Source organism: Hyla sarda, chromosome 4, assembly GCF_029499605.1.
Source record: "Hyla sarda isolate aHylSar1 chromosome 4, aHylSar1.hap1, whole genome shotgun sequence".
Lineage (NCBI taxonomy): Eukaryota > Metazoa > Chordata > Amphibia > Anura > Hylidae > Hyla > Hyla sarda.
The window spans coordinates 396,445,262-396,462,526 of NC_079192.1; the positions used below are offsets into that span (position 1 = coordinate 396,445,262).

Genomic DNA, 17,265 nt, shown 5'->3' on the forward strand with positions numbered 1-17,265 from the left:
CTATTTTTTTTTTTTTGCTCAGACATGTCACAAGCAGCATAATGCGCCAAAAAAAAAAAAAAAAAAAAAACAGCCAAGATTAAATAATCCAACCAAGAGCCAACCAAGATTAAATAAAACCCTTCAAAAGGAGTGGTGGAAACACATTTGCATAAGAAACCTGGCCCTATGGAATGTTTTGGGTTTGTTTTTTTAAATTGATTTTGCTTAGTACTAGGTTTCCTTAGTTATAATGTGTGAACTATCATTTATAATGATCATTTTTCCTGGGTCCCACCCAAAAATTCAACGTGTGCCGAAATTGTGCCCATAAACCCCGCACAAAATAATAAATAAATAAGGAAAAACAACACCTGGATTGTTCAAACAACAACAACAAATACAACCTACACTGTTAGAAAGTGAGGGTCAGTGTCTTTGTAAACTTTTCCAAATCCTCATTTCGACACTTAAACACTGTAGCAATTCCTGCGAACACGTATTTGTTCTCCTTGTTTATCCGATAACCCAGTGTACACGATCCGGATAGGAAACACTCCCTGATCATTTATCTCTGTTCCTTGAACATTATCACCTTTTAGTGTAAGTACAGAGACAATGTTGACTTTAGCTCCTTTATTGTAATGTCGGTATAGTGATCGTGTTATAGGAGGTACTCCGCCAATATTCAAGAATCCTGCTTTTTGTCTGGTTTATGCCCTTGCTGTTTGCCTCCCTTCCATATTATCTCCAGGTTGGTCACCACTGTTTAGCTTGGCAATGGCTCTTCAAGGCAACATAAACTATAGGAATGGGTGCCAAACAGAAATATTATTTAATTTTTTATTTTTTTATCTAAGAGCCGAGGAACGTGCTCTCGAATCACCGAAAGTGCAAGAAAAAGTGCAAACGTGTTACACTAAAAAAAAGTGCACAAAGGATGCGGTCTATCGCAAGCCCTTCTCCGATAGGAGAGAGGCCCCCCAACAAACCTACCCTTCACCTCCGGGCCAAAAGGTAACTGCGAGGTTCCAGGTTCGATGTCCCTTTTCGCCTAAGCTACTAAGGGACCACGAATGCTCCCGGCATCCCCCTTGACGTTAGCCAAGGTATCTGCCCGCAGAGCCATAAACGGTCGGTACCCTGCCCATGCAGGGGCAACTGGGGTTTTTGCAGGGAGGTGAGGAATCTGATGGCCACACACACCTCCCCTAGACCGCCAGGAGGGACACCCAGAAGGGCTACCGCATCCTGACAAATCCTGTGGACACACAGCATGCAAAAAGTGACACAGTGACAAAAAGAAAGAAATAAGTGAATGTGTGCAGATATACTGCCCGGACATCCGGCCGGATCTATAAAAATGTCTCTGATCCTAGTCAGAAGGCCGGGAATCAAGAGGTGAGTGCCACAAAGGTGAAGAGATCATGTGCCCGTGCTTCAACTCAGTGAGTCAGCACCTCAGGGTCACTACTCTCCTAGGCTCTAGACCCTCTCAGCCTCATGGCGAGACCCAGAGGAAGCAGGTCACATCGGGGCAGCCATCAAGCTGATTCCTCAGAACCAGCCCCGGAACGCCGCAGTACACCTGCTCCCGACCATGCAGCACCCATCCCCACCAGCATGAAACTGATAAGAACAGATACTACACTTGATCTTAGCCAAAAGGCCGAGAAGCGATAGAGAAATAGCCAAAGAGAAATAATGCTTAGCCGATCACTTTTGCCCCTTTCTTTAAATAATGGGGGTCTCAGCACCTGGATTTTTAACATGTCTCTATAAAGTTTACTTAACCCATTGGTAATTTTAAATATAAAGAAGGGCAACTTCCTTTCACAGAAAAAAATACTGCTTCTATATATTACTCTTTAGGTAATGCAGATGATTTACATAAATTTTTTATGTGTCTAGCTTCTGTATTTGGCTCACAAATCCCTCTGTTTTGCTGCTCATTCATTCTGACATTCACTGCTCAGAAAGGGGCGTGTCCAAGGCAGGCCGAGCCTGCCCTCACTCAACATGTATTCACTTTCTCCCGGAGTCTGCTGTGCTGGGTCTCTTCATCCAATCACTGCAGGCTGCTCTGTAACCATCTCCTTTCTGTTTTCATGCCACAGTCTGATAGGACAGGAGTGAGCACAGAGAAGTGCTAGTCCTGCCCTCACTTCCTGGACTTTGTCTCATCTTGTGCTTCAGCTGGGACAAAGATGATGCTGTAGCCAGACAGGATTATGTTCTGGATGTTATGGGGACCCCTAGTGGTCTTTTTTTTTTATAAGCCATGATTTCTATAAAAAGGGAGATACGTTTTTTATGAAGTATATTAAAAAGATTAATGTTTTACCAAGATGTAAAACATATAAAAAGTTTTTCATTCTGATGGTGCCCATTTAAGATTAGATTAAGTAACTAGGACATGTGGGTATTATGAAGGGCAGGAAAGTTTAGGCCTATAGCATGGATATGGCAAATGTATAACCCTGAATTCTTCATGTCTAAATGTTAAAGGGGTACACCATTGGCCAGCGTTCGGAAGTAAATGTCTCGAACGCTGTTTTTGCGCTGTGGGGGTCGGCCACGCCCCTTGTGATTACATCAGAAGGGGCGTGGCCTACCCACACTGCGCAAAATCAGCGTTCGGAACATTTACTTCCGAATGCTGACCAGTGGAGTACCCCTTTAAAGGCAAGAATGATATAATAGCCAAAGAATAAGCCTCCTGATTGAGATCTCTCGGTGTTCTTAAGATCCCGCTACAACCGGCTTTTCTAGAATGGAGCAGCAGATAAGACGTGTTTTTAGACGACGTCATTGACCCGGAGCTCACGCTGCTTTTAATGTGTGTATACAGTCAGGAATCAGGGAAAATGAACACGGTTCATAGAGTCATAATGAATACCACACATGAGGTCCCCGGAATAGGGGTCTTTAAGAGTCCTGGGCAGCTGGAGGCTATTGAACTCTACACCCGTTCCTTATCGTTAATTATTACTTGGATCACAAAGGCTTTGAGTTGTTGGTTTTTGTTTTTCTTAGGATTCAATGTGAAAAAACAACAACTATGAAATATGTAACATTCTAAAAAATTATTTAAAGAGGTTTTTCTCTTTTACAGCAAGCTAATGTCACAGGTCTGTGTGTACACTGGAGTAGGATGCATTACACTCGTACAGGCCATATTGGAGCATATAGATACCATAGAGAGGAAGTCGCTCTCTTAGAAACCCCCTCTATTAGTCAGACTATTCTGCTGGTGGGGTCACTGTGTACATATATTACATTACTTATCCTGTACTGATCCTGAGTTATATCCTATATTACACTCCAGAGCTGTACTCACTATTCTGCTGGTGAGGTCACTGTGTACATACATTACATTACTTATCCTGTACTGATCCTGAGTTATATCCTGTATTATACACCAGAGCTGTACTCACTATTCTGCTGGTGAGGTCACTGTGTACATACATTACTTATCCTGTACTGATCCTGAGTTATATCCTGTATTATACCCCAGAGCTGTACTCACTATTCTGCTGGTGCGGTCACTGTGTACATACATTACATTACTTATCCTGCACTGATCCTGAGTTATATCCTGTATTATACACCAGAGCTGTACTCACTATTCTGCTGGTGAGGTCACTGTGTACATACATTACTTATCCTGTACTGATCCTGAGTTATATCCTGTATTATACCCCAGAGCTGTACTCCCTATTCTGCTGGTGCGGTCACTGTGTACATACATTACATTACTTATCCTGCACTGATCCTGAGTTATATCCTGTATTATACTCCAGAGCTGTACTCACTATTCTGCTGGTGGAGTCGATGTGTACAAACATTACATCCTGTATTATACGTTGAAGCTACACTCACTATTCTCACCCACTGTGTCCTCCAGAGCTGCATTAACAATTCTGCTGAACTTGAGAATTAAACTCTTTCGGCATTTCTGGTGTTATTTTACAGCAGACACTGTACTGCAATGGGATGTAGGGAAAGGTGACACTGCTTCCCTCAGGGCCCTCCCAAGACATTGTGCTGCCTGGGTCCAAGACTGAAAAGCTGCCCCCCCCCCCAATCCCCCTTGTGCTGCTACTACAAATAAAGGGGCACAGGGGGATTGGGGGGGGGGTGGTGGATGCTGCAACAAATAAAATGACACAGGGGGATTAGGGGGGTGCTGCAAGCTGCTCCCCTGCATTATACGATGTGAGGTAAATAGCTTGGAGTGTTTCTGATGACCTGTTTGTTGGATGTTTCCATTTGTCGATCAGTATTGTGAATTCCGCTCTGGATCCAAATGTATATATGGTCAATATCAATGTATTTGGATGAAAGGCCAAATCCATGTATTTGAATCCGGTATTTTTGGTTTGGCAATTTGCTCCTTCAAGTGTATTGGTGACTCCCCTCCGATGGTGCCGGTGCATTGCCATAGAATGAGATTTGCCATAGAATGAGATGTTCCGCCTCCATCACATCCTATTGGCTCACTCTTGTCACGTGACATATTTAAACGTCACCCATCGATGCGCACAGTAGTGTCAGTTTGGCTATCACAGGGAGAGGATCTCCTCTCCCTGTGATAGCTGAAGCTGCACGGAGCTCTCATGGCCTCTGTGGCCTGACAGAAGTTCACACATGTACGCAGCTCATACGGCTGCCTCATATACATTTACTCTAATATTACATGTACTGTTGATCCACAGCGCTATCGGGATCCAGATGGCACTGTCATCAGTGTGCGTCCCCGCGAGCGCCCCACGCCCGCAGCTCTACTCCCCGTCCCCCGCCCCTGTACTCCCCGTCCCCCGCATCTCTACTCCCCGTCCCCCGCATCTCTACTCCCCGTCCCCCGCAGCTGTACTCCCCGTCCCCCGCAGCTCTTCTCCCTGTCCTACGCAGCTCTACTCCCCGTCCCCTGTGAACGCTCAGGGAGCGATCCACAGCGCTATGGGGATTCCTACTCCCGATGGCGCTGTCATCAGTGTGCGTCCCCGCGAGCGCCCCACGCCCGCAGCTGTACTCCCCGTCCCCCGCAGCTCTACTCCCCGTCCCGTTTACGCTCAGGGAGCGGGGAACAGAAAGTAGAGCATCGGGCGCAGGTAAAGTAGTACTGCGCATGCGCAGGACTACGCGAATAACTTTACCTGCGACCGATGCTCTACTTTCTGTTCCCCGCTCCCTGAGCGTTAACGGGACGGGGAGTAGAGCTGCGGGGGGCGGAGGACGGGGAGTAGAGCTGCGGTGGACGGGGAGTAGAGCTGCGGGCGTGGGGCGCTCGCGGGGACGCACACTGATGACAGCGCCATCGGGATCCCGATAGCGCTGTGGATCAACAGTAAATGTATATGAGGCAGCCGTATGAGCTGCGTACATGTGTGAACTTCTGTCGGGCCACAGAGGCCATGAGAGCTCCGTGCAGCTTCAGCTATCACAGGGAGAGGAGATCCTCTCCCTGTGATAGCCAAACTGACACTACTGTGCGCATCGATGCGTGACGTTTAAATATGTCACATGACAAGAGAGAGCCAATAGGATGTGATGGAGGCGGACCATCTCATTCTATGGCAAATCTCATTCTACGGCAATGCACCGGGTTCTATAGCAGATAATTTGCCCCCTGGGTTTTTGGGTTATTATACTAGAGGCCACACCAATTATTGTTGATACATTGCGTAGACTTCACTGTAACTCTGGGAATTTGCTTATTTTATAGAGTACAAACAACTTGAAACCGCAGAGTTTTTTTTATTGTGTCAATTTGGTATCACGGGGAAATGTTATGGGTCTCGAATGCAAATGACATCTGCTAGATGGTGTTTGTGTGTGTGCACAGTGTATTTATAAAGGGCTGCGACCAGCTTCTGTATATAAGCCACCAAAGAGAAATAACTCACCCCTATACCCCACACATGTAGGACCCTGATACAGATTGGCTGGGCTTTAAAGGGGTACTCCACTGGAAAAAAAAAATTTTAATCAACTGTTGCCAGAAAATTTTAAAATTACTTTTCTATTAAAAAAATCTTAATCCTTCCAGTATTTATCAGTTGCTGTATGCTCCGGAGGAAGTTGTGTAGTTCTTTCCACTCTGACCCCAGTGCTCTCTGCTGACACCTCTGTCCATTTTAGGAACTGTCCAGAGCAGGAGCAAATCTCCATAGCAAACATCTCCTGCTCTGGACAGTTCCTAAAATGGACAGAGGTGTCAGCAGAGAGCACTGGGGTTGGACAGAAATTAAATTCAAAAGGAAAAGAACATCCTGTGAAGCATACAGCAGCTGATAAGTACTGGAATGATTAAGATTTTTAAATAGAAGTAATTTACAAATCTGTTTAACTTTCTGGCACCAGTTGATTTAAAAAAAAAATAAATAATAAAAAAAAAATATATATATATATATATATATATATATATATATTTTTTTTTTTTTTCAGTGGAGTACTTTTCCAGTGGAGTGGAGTTTTTCTAGCAATGTAAAACCCATCATGACTTATAAGAACGGTACATTTATGGCACAATTTTTTGTTGCAGGTAAGGAAAGAAGTGTCCAGCCAGACTCTTGATCAGAGGAACTTCTTTATTGGTAAAAATTCATAGTTGCCATGGGAGACAACAAAGGGCTCAAGTAGTGTGACGCGTTTCAGCCAGCAAGGCCTTAGTCATACACATGTGTATGACTAAGGCCTTGCTGGCTTAAACGCGTCACACTACTTGAACCCTTTGTTGTATCCCATGGCAACTATGAATTTTTACCAATAAAGAACTTTAAAAGGGTACTGCAATGGATAGGGGATAAGATGTCGGATCTCGGGGGTCCCACGTCCCCTCCCATAGACTTGCATTGAGGGGGCGTGGCCGTGACGTCACAAGCGGGGCATGACCATGACATCACGAGCCTCCGCCCCGCATCGCCAGTCATTCGGCACGGAGCAAAGTTCACTCCGTGCACCGGATGTCTGGGGTGCCGCAGCCGAGATCGCGGGGGTCCACAGCAGTGGGACCCCCGCAATCAGACATCTTATCCACTATCCTTTGGATAGGGAAAAAGATATCTAGGGGCGGAGTACCCCTTTAAAGGGTTAATGCCAAACATCAGCCTGATAGCAAACGGGGCCCACCGGGTATGAAGTGCGCTCAGCTCCTATGTGCGCTTCATACAACAAAAACTGAACGAGAGCGTCCTGAATGGGTTTATGGTCCCATGGAGTTTTATGGGTGCCATATTACAGCGATTGTTCGATGTTTGATGTATATGAATCTAAATACAACCGTAAATCCTCTTTGCAGTAGCACCTCCCCCTCCCTGACTATCCATTAGTCAGACCATTCAGTAAATCAGATGAATATCCAAAAACTTTGACCAATTTGTGTTCTGTTAAATGTTCTATTTTTTCCCCTTTGCTCATCCCATGGACCCATCATCCATCTCCCTGTCAGCCTTTAGATCGGGGATTTTCCATTTCTATTTATTGCCAAATTGCAATGCAGCAAAAATGTTCCCGGCAAATCTCCATAACCGAGTCAGAAAAATAAGAATAAGCACTTTCTGGTTTTTCTGTTAGATTCCAGAAAATAGATATTTTGTGCCGGATTATGTTCCTGCCGCGTAAGTGGCTTCTGAAGGGTTCTCAGAATCACAGGTGATCCGGCAGAGTACAGATGTAGCAGGCCGCACTCTATTAGGATTGATTTTGTTAAAGGGGTTATCCAGGGATAGAAAGACAGAGCTAATTTCATATATATTTTAATATACTTAAAGGGGTTCTCCACTGGCAAAAATTTTTTTTTTAATCAACTGGTGCCAGAAAGTTAAACAGATTTGTATATTCATTCTATTTAAAAATTCCAATCCTTCCAGTACTTATCAGCTGCTGTATGCTCCAGAGGAAGTTGTGTAGTTCTTTCCAGTCTGACCACAGTGCCCTCTGCTGACACCTCTGTCCATGTCACGAACTGTCCAGAGCAGGAGCAAATTCCCATAGCAAACCTATCCTGCTCTGGACAGTTGGCATCAGAGAGCACTGTTGTCAGACTGGAAAGAACTACACAACTTCCTCTGTAGTGTACAGCAGCTGATAAGTACTGGAAGGATTACGATTTTTTTTTTAAATAGAAGTAAGTTACAAATCTGTTTATCTCCCATAGCAAACCTATCCTGCTCTGGACAGTTCCTGACATGGACAGAGGTGTCAGCAGAGAGCACTGTGGTCAGACAGAAAAGAACTACAAAAAGAAAAGAACTTCCTGTGGAGCATACAGCAGCTGATAAGTACTGGATGGATTAAGCTATTTAAATAGAAGTCATTTACAAATCTGTTTAACTTTCTGGCACCAGATGATTTACAAAAAAGAGTTTTCCAGCTGAGTATCCTTTTAACCCCTTAAGGACACGAGTCCTAAATGTATGGCGCTGCAGCGAGAAAATTCGCGCACAGTGCCATACATTTATGGCGCGGCTATGAAGGAGCTGCACATCTTTCATGCACGGCGGGTCCCGGCGGCTGTCACACAAGAATGTTTTTTAAATAAATGATATTGATATATAAACTGCAATATGGTGCTTACAGGTTGACATATACTTAAAGGGTGATACTTACCTGCTGCTTTCCCCTCTGCGCCATTAGTGCACATTAGCGATCAGTTTTTCCCATACACGTAAAATACCCAACCTTTATAAAATCAATAATGTGATATCCAAACAGGTAACACAGTATTTTGTACAGAGATCAGAAAAGGCTAATGCATTTTTTAATGGAACAAGATTCTCAATAAGGACGTTGTGTTGTTAAACATTGCAGATCTATTCAAAGCATCTTGACATTTTTCGAGAGTCATTGAAGGGGATCATAATTGGTAACATGGTAATGTGGTGCATGCAAATGGGAAATGAGCTTGGTCTGGGTTCACACAGTGTCAAATGTGAAAGAACAAACAACGCCTCCCCTCCCCCAGATGTATAGGTAGAAAAAGCAGCACATCTTTGAAGGGGTACTCTGGCCCTAAGACATCTTATCCCCTATCCAAAGGATAGGGGATAAGCTGTCTGACCGTGGGGGTCCCGCCTCTGGAGACCCCCGCTTTCTTGCATTCGGCACCCACCTCTTTGAGCTGCACGCCGCGCTTTCAGCTCACAAACTGCCGGGTGCCGACCGCGGGGCCGGAGTATCGTGATGTCACGACTCCGCCCCGTGTGACTTCACCCCCGCCTCCACTATACAAGTCTATGGGAGGGGGCGTGACAGCCAAGCCCCCTCCCATAGACTTGCATTGAGGGTGTGTGGCCGTGACATCAGGACCCCCGCGGCCTGCACCTGGGACAGTGGAATACCCTTTTAAACTGAAACCACCATTGTTCCGAAAGATGACGTCCCCAGGGGTGATCTGTAACACTAATGTGGTTTCTTACACCAATATACCAAGCTGACGTCAACGCTGGAAGAAGAATTCATTTTTTTAAAGTATATAGTCCCCGAACCGTTCCTTGATGGACACAAAGAGCTTTCCTAAGTGACCGTCTCCGCTCAATGTCACTCCATATATCGCTTAAGCAAGATGTTCAGTTTGACCTGATTTTTACTTGAAGAATCTCCGTTGCGTTCCAAGGATATTGCTGAGATTCACTTTCGATCAATCACATCCCTCCTCCATTCATTTTGATCATTTTTTCCCTTTTACCGTCTACAATAAAAGACTGATAAGATTGGAGGCCCGGATTATATGACCTTCTGTTACAGAAAGAAGATGGTAACTGCGCATCTCACTATAAGTGGATGATACAATACTGTTAAAGGGATACTCTGGTGGAAAACTGTATATATATTTTTTTTTTGATCAACTGGTGTCAGAAAGTTATACAGATTTGTAAATTACTTCTATTTAAAAATATGAATCCTTCTAGTACTTATCAGCTGCTCTATGCTCCAGAGGAAGTTGTGTAGTTCTTTCCAGTCTGACCACAATGCTCTCTGCCCTGTCAAGAATAGTCCAGAGCAGGAGTAAATCCTCATAGCAAACCTATCCTGCTCTGGACAATTCCTGACAGGGACAGAGGTGTCAGCAAATAGCACTGTGGTCAGACAGAAAAGAAAAAAAAATAGAACTTCCTCTGTAGTATACAGCAGCTGATAAGTACTGGAAGGATTAAGATTTATAAATAAAAGTAATTTACAAATCTGTGTAACTTTCTGTCACCAGTTGATTTAAAAAAAAAAAAAAATTCCACCGGAGTACCTCTTTAATATTGGGCGATAATTCTTAACATAAATAAATGTAGCTAAATTTAGCATTATTTTCAAATGAATGAATGTCCTTGGGATAGTGAGACTATAGTGGTCAAGAAAAGAGAAATATGGACAAACCCTTGAAGGCCCTTGACTATAGGTACAGTTATGGTTTATTCATTCTTAGTTCATGGTGTGCAGTGTCCCATCAGGACATCCTCTGTCCATACACCATACTAATGCATGTGGACATCATCGATAAATTATATGAATGTAGAAGAAAATATAGGTGTCCTGCACTCACCGCATAAATTCTGGTTATTCGGCTCCCATCTCGGGCTGCTCCTCCGGAACGGTTCACAAGGTAGTGTGGGGCGCTCAGAGGCGACTGCTGGCATTTTCATGCATAGGTATTTGCTTCTTCTTTTTTCTTCTATATTGATACTATTGACTGCTACATATGTTGTCCTAGCACCGCCGCACCTGGATAGATCTGGTTACTTGCCGTGCAGTACACTATCCATCTCGAGGAGCTGCATATACAAGGTATCGGTGCCACTTTTTCTTTTCTTGTTGGTATTATATATCGATAAATCAGATCTGGGAACACTAACACACTCCAAATATACATGTACAGTGAAACCATTCCAAAAGACCACATCTTTGGCAAGACCAACCCCTTATCCAGACCAGATTGCTGGTGATAGATTTTCGGTCCACCATGCATCATAGTTACATACTGTAGTTCATAAGGTTGTGCATCATGTACAACCTATATCACTACTGAGTTCCTACTGGGTTGAGACCACCAGTGGTTTCTTTGGAAGACCACCTCCGTAGAAGATCACTTTGAATGCAACTCAAGGAGATTTCACTGTATTAGATAACTGTATGGCCACCATGTAAAACTACATTTTCCCTGAAGGAGAACAGTTGAATGGTCTCATGGCAAAACCGGCTGTCAAAACCATGGTGATCAGCGCTGCTCATCAGTATGGTAGTCCTTGGATTAAGGCTAGATTCACACACAATTTTTTGGTCCTAGAAGGAGCATTATAAGGAACATTACAGGTGGTATCTGCCATCTGTTTGATATTCTATAATGAACAATGGGTTGAGCAGGGGCGGGGCTATATGGGAAGAAGGTAGCAGTCACTCCCAGGAGGGGAACATCTGACAAAACCAGTATTATAAGGGGCATTAGTGCTAGGTGAGGAGCCATGTTAGGGATTTTGCATAGATCGAAGAGCTCCATGAGGATATATCAATGTAACAAATATATATTATGTAATAGGTGGGTTCCAAACAGGATAAAAAGAAATGATGCACTCATCAGGTCTTTAGGGAAGTCATTTGCTCTTTATTGCATATAGATGTACAGCGTTGGCATTAATGCAGGGAGAGAGGACAGATGGAACGAAGTGGGGGAAGTGAATGGGCGATGGTCCGTTATCGTGCTTGCGTGCTTCGTCAGGCCCCTGGGGGCCTGACGAAGTGTGCAAGCGCAATAACGGATCGTCGCCCATTCACTTCCCCCACTTTGTTCCATCTGTCTGTTCTCCCTGGGGGCCTGACGAAGCACGCAAGCGCGATAACGGACCGTCGCCCATTCACTTCCCCCACTTCGTTCCATCTGTCCGCTCTTCCTGGGGGCCTGACGAAGCGCGCAAACGCGATAACGGACCTTCGCCCATTCACTTCCCCCACTTCGTTCCATCTGTCCGCTCTCCCTGGGGGCCTGACGAAGGGCGCAAGTGCGATAAAAGACCGTCGCCCATTCACTTCCCCCACTTCGTTCCATCTGTACACTCTCCCTGCATTAATGCCAACGCTGTACACCTATATGCAATAAAGAGCAAGCGACTTCCCTAAAGACCTGGTGAGTGCATCATTTCTTTTTATCCTGTTTGGAACCCACCTTGAACTGTTTCATGATAGCACCGGGAGGGTCTTGTAGCCCCACAAGCCTAGCGGATGTATTGCAGTTTGTGGAATAGCAGTGCCGGGTACCTTTGAAATTGGACTGTGTATATTATGTAATAGTTTGGAGGCATGGCTATAGGGGAAGGTGGTAGCAGTCACTCCCAGGAGGGGAACACCTGACATATGAGAAGACACCAGTATTATAAGTGATTTGTTTAATAGTATCTGCTATCTGTGTCATATACCATGATGAACAATAGGTTAAGTGGGGGTGGAGCTATAATAGAAGGAAATAGCAGTCACTCCCAGGAGGAGAATATCTGACCTATGAGTAAACACCAATATTAAAAGTGCCATTTGTGGTAGGTGGGGCCATATTAGTAATTTTGCATTGGTCGAGGAGTTTCATGTGGATATATTAATATAATGAATATATATTATGTAACAAGTTGTTGTCTATGTTGGTGGACAATGTGTTGGACGATAACCGGCTTGAAGAGTGCTCTGGTTAATACCATTTGTCCAGCTAGGTCCCCACTCTGGAGGGAAGTAATTATCCTTCTATTCTTGTAGTATTGTATCCGCCTGTGTTCCAGTCCGGTTTATTAAAGGAACAGAATGAAAAATCCCTTTCTCGGTTTTCTTTTTTTTCCCTGCCTTTCGTGGCTAATTAAAGAGCCGGTTGCTAAGAGATGATGAGAAGCATCACCGCCGCCAGACTCCAATGCACTTTCAGGTTTATTTATTTTTTTCTTTCTACCTTTACCATCTAGGGTCTTGACCAGAGTTTAACGCTCCTACGAGAAGAAGTAGACAGTGCCATGGCCGCTTCGGAAAATTCTTCAACACTACAAGTCAAACAAAGGTCACCCGAACCGGAGGCCTCAAAGGATGATCTGAAATGGATAGGAGGGCAAGAGACAATGGTGGGGAAAGCACATGAGTTCTTCCGGATCTGTGATATAGAGGATAAAGGCTTCATAACTCGTCGTGATATGCAGGTAAGAACCTGAGGAGACCGAGAGGAAGGTCCTGTTAAATGGAGTCTGCAAAATAAAGTTCTATCTTACTTACGGAAGTTAGTAGAAAAAAAGTTTTTCAACACATCAGACTATAATTCTCTATTATCTATGTAATCTATCTGTCTATTTATCTACCATTTTATTTTATTTCCTTCTCTATCCATCCTTTCTTCAATCTATCTATCCATCTCTCATATCCATCTATCTCTCCATCTCTCATATCTATTTTTCACCCATTTTTTTTTTATATTCTTTCTTTCTTTTTTATTTCTTTCTCCATCCTTCCTTATATCTCTCTCTCTCTTTCTTTCTTCCTCCATCCTTCCTTATATCTCTCTCTTTCTTTCTTTCTTTCTCCATCCTTCCTTTTATCTCTCTCTTTCTTTCTTTCTTTCTTTCTTTCTTCATCCTCCCTTATATCTCTCTTTCTTTCTTTCTTTCTTTCTTTCTTCATCCTTCCTTATATCTCTCTTTCTTTCTTTCTTTCTCCATCCTTCCTTGTATCTCTTTCTTTTTTTCTCCATCCTTCCTCGTATCTCTCTCTTTTTCTTTCTTTCTTTTCTGTCCTTCCTTGTATCTTTCTTTCTTTCTCCATCCTTCCTTATATCTCTCTCTTTCTTTCTTTCTTTCTCCATCCTTCCTTATATCTCTCTCTTTCTTTCTTTCTTTCTTTCTCCTTTCTTCCTTTCTTTCTGTTTCTCTTTCTTTCTTTCTTTCTTTCTCCATCCGTCCTTCCTTCCTTCCTTTCTTTCTCCATCCTTCCTTCCTTTCTTTCTCCATCTTTCCTTCCTTCCTTTTTTTCATCAAATTATTTATTTATCTCTCTATCTATGTCATATCTGTCTATCTATCTAGATTCTTGAAGGAGAACCACACTCTCTTACAGCATGTGCAGGTGCAGGCTGGTCTGACCCAGGTAGGGCTCCCAAAAAAAAAAAAAAAAAATGCAGCAGCACTCTGATCCAGATGAAATGGTGTTAGGCTTTATTAATCCAGTGAAAAAAACACGACGTTTCGACCGTCTCACACGCTTGACAAAGACCGCGTGAGACGGTCGAAACATCATGTTTTTTTTCACTTGATTAATAAAGCCTAACACCATTTCATCTGGATCAGAGTGCTGCTGCATTTTTTTTTAAATCTATCTATCTACCTACCTGTCTGTCTATCTAGCTATGTACCTACCTATCTCTCTTTCTATCTGTCTATCTATACTCATCCGTCTGTTTGTCTATCTATCTCATCTATCTATCTATCTCATATCTATCTACTATCTATCTATCTCATATCTATCTCATATCTATCTCATATCTATCTATCTATCTATCTATCTCATATCTATCTCATATCTATCTATCTATCTATCTATCTATCTATCTATCTCATATCTATGTATCTATCTCATATCTATCATATCTATCTATCTATCTATCTCATATCTATCTATCTATCTATCTCATATCTATCTATGTATCCATCTATCCATCCATCCCACTCCTCCCTTCCTCTTTTCTCTATCCTCCCTTCATCCTACTATTTATCTGTATATATCTGTCTTTCTAGACACAAGTTTTGTTGGCTGAAGTAGTAGATAAAAATCCATTAAATGAAACCTTGACTTGACCCTCCTTTGCTGTTACCTTTGGTGAATAAAGCAATAATATCTCACACAATAGATATAAAGATAACAGCAGACGTGTATTACCCAGAGTGGATGTAACACAATAATGTAAGGTATCTATCTGTGTAAGTGCGGAGTAAACAATATATTCTGCTCAGTGGCTCCTCGGTGACTCGTGAACCATTTTATACAGATTCTCATAAGAATTCCTCTTGTGATGTGCACAGTTATCATGTAGATTCCACATAACAATATCTCATAAATGGAGAAGGACGTGATTAGATATTGTATAGTGTATATTGTAACCTCAGACTGAATAGCAACAGGTTCTGCTAAGTATATCGGGATCAATGGGACACTTCTATCTTCATCCATGGGGTCTCGTATATCTCTTTTTGTAGCCGTATGGATGTGTTACAATTGTTACAGGCTCATTAGATCTGTCTACACCGCCATTAGGGTCAGAGGTTTGTCTTATTAGAGAAAATGTTGTCTGCAAAAGTCTTGGCACCCCCGTCACCCCTTGCACTATTGAGTTGCAGTTTATCTTCGGAATGTACTGTATCATACAAAAAAAAAAAAAAAACAACCACTTTCAGTTGATATAATATTGTTGTTTTTGTAAAGTTTCCAGACTTCACTAACCCTTAAAAGGGTTCTCCACCCCTAGACATGTTATCTGCTATCCAAAGGATAGGGGATAAGATGTCTGATCGCGGGGGTCCTGCTGCTGGGGACCCCCACGATCTCGGCTGCGGCACCCCAGACATCCGTTGCATGGAGCAAACTTAACTCCGTGCCGGATGACTGCCGATCCGGGGTGGAGGCTCGTGACATCACAGCCACGCCCCACTTGTGACGTCACGGCCATGCCCCCTCAATGCAAGTCTAAGGCAGGGGGCCTGACGGTGTCAAGCCCCCTCCCATAGACTTGCATAGAGGGGGCGTAGCTGTGACGTCATGAGTAGAGATGAGCGAACTTACAGTAAATTCGATTCGTCACAAACTTCTCGGCTCGGCAGTTGATAACTTATCCTGCATAAATTAGTTTAGCTTTCAGGTGCTACCGTGGGCTGGAAAAGGTGGATACAGTCCTAGGAGACTCTTTCCTAGGACTGTATCCATCTTTTCCAGCCCACCGGAACTCCTGAAAGCTGAACTAATTTATGCAGGATAAGTCATCAACTGCCGAGCCGAAAAGTTCGTGACGAATCGAATTTACTGTAAGTTCGCTCATCTCTAAGTCACGAGCCTCCGGCGCTATACCCAACGCTCTAAACGAACGTTTGGTGCAGCAGGGAGATCGCAAGGATCCCCAGCAGTGGGACCCCCGTAATCAGACATCTTATCCCCCATCCTTTGGATAGGGCATAAGATGTTTAACTTTCTGGCATCAGTTGATTTAAAAAATAATGTTTTCCAGTGGAGTACCCCTTTAAAGCAAAACTGACAGCCGGTTCACCCCCGCTATAACCCTATGTATTGGGTTGAGTGCGGGTGATCTGGCTGTCGGATTCCCTGGGGTACTCCACTGGAAAACATTATTTTTTTAAATCAACTGATGCCAGAAAGTTAAACAGATTTGTAAATTATTTCTACTTAAAAAATCTTAATCCTTCCAGTACTTATCAGCTGCTATATGCTCCACAGGAAGTTCTTTTCTTTTTGAATTTCCTATCTGTCAGACCACAGTGCTCTCTGCTGACACCTCTGTCCATGTCAGGAACTGTCCAGAGCAGGATAGGTTTGCTATGGGGATTTGCTCCTACTCTGGACAGTTCCTGACATGGACAGAGGTGTCAGCAGAGAGCGCTGTGGTCAGACAGAAAGGAAATTCATAAAAAATAACTTCCTGTGGAGCATATAGCAGCTGATAAGTACTGGAAGGATTAAGATTTTTAAATAAAAGTAATTTACAAATCTGTTTAACTTTCTGGCACCAGTTGATTTAAAAAAAAAATGCTTTCCAGTGGAGTACCCCTTTAATAATGCAGACAATTTTGTGTTTTTGTTTTCTATTCATTCTTGCCATCCTTCCAACTTTTTTTTTCCATTGACATAGCTGTATCAAGACTCATTTTTTGTTTTTTGTTTGTTTCGAAAGCAGAATTTATTTTATTGTGTACAGAGAAAAATTATGGAAAATTGAACAATGCAAGTCTGCCATATTTTTTCAGATTTTGTTGTAAAAGGTGTTCACTATATTCCGTGAGTCAGTGCGATTACAGCGATAACAAATTTACAGTTATTAAAAAAATATTTTATTATTTTCTAAAATGTTGCCGAGCACCATCATATTCGGATGCATGACGCCATCCACATGCTGTGAAAGAGCTTGTTTTTTGAAGAATGAATTGTAGTATTTATAGGTACTCTTTCAGGTCTACATGTGACCTTTTAGTCAATTTTTGTGGAATAAGGTGGCGAAAAAACAACAATTCTGTCATTGGGTTTTCTTTTAAGGCATTTATGATGCGGGATTTA

General features: G+C 43.0%; 1 protein-coding gene and 1 pseudogene across 2 annotated transcripts in view; one reads left to right on the forward strand and one right to left on the reverse strand.

Annotated features, from left to right (window-relative positions):
- CRACR2A (calcium release activated channel regulator 2A) overlaps window positions 1–17,265 on the forward strand; it is a 115,082-nt gene that overhangs the window by 11,606 nt on the left and 86,211 nt on the right. For both annotated transcript variants that reach the window (XM_056569505.1, XM_056569506.1), the window contains exon 2: window positions 12,912–13,139. In XM_056569505.1, coding sequence (XP_056425480.1) covers window positions 12,960–13,139 — 180 coding nt within the window. In that variant the 5' untranslated portion in view covers window positions 12,912–12,959. The remainder of the gene's footprint in view (window positions 1–12,911; window positions 13,140–17,265) is intronic.
- On the reverse strand, window positions 1,501–1,660 carry LOC130267803 (U2 spliceosomal RNA; annotated as a pseudogene).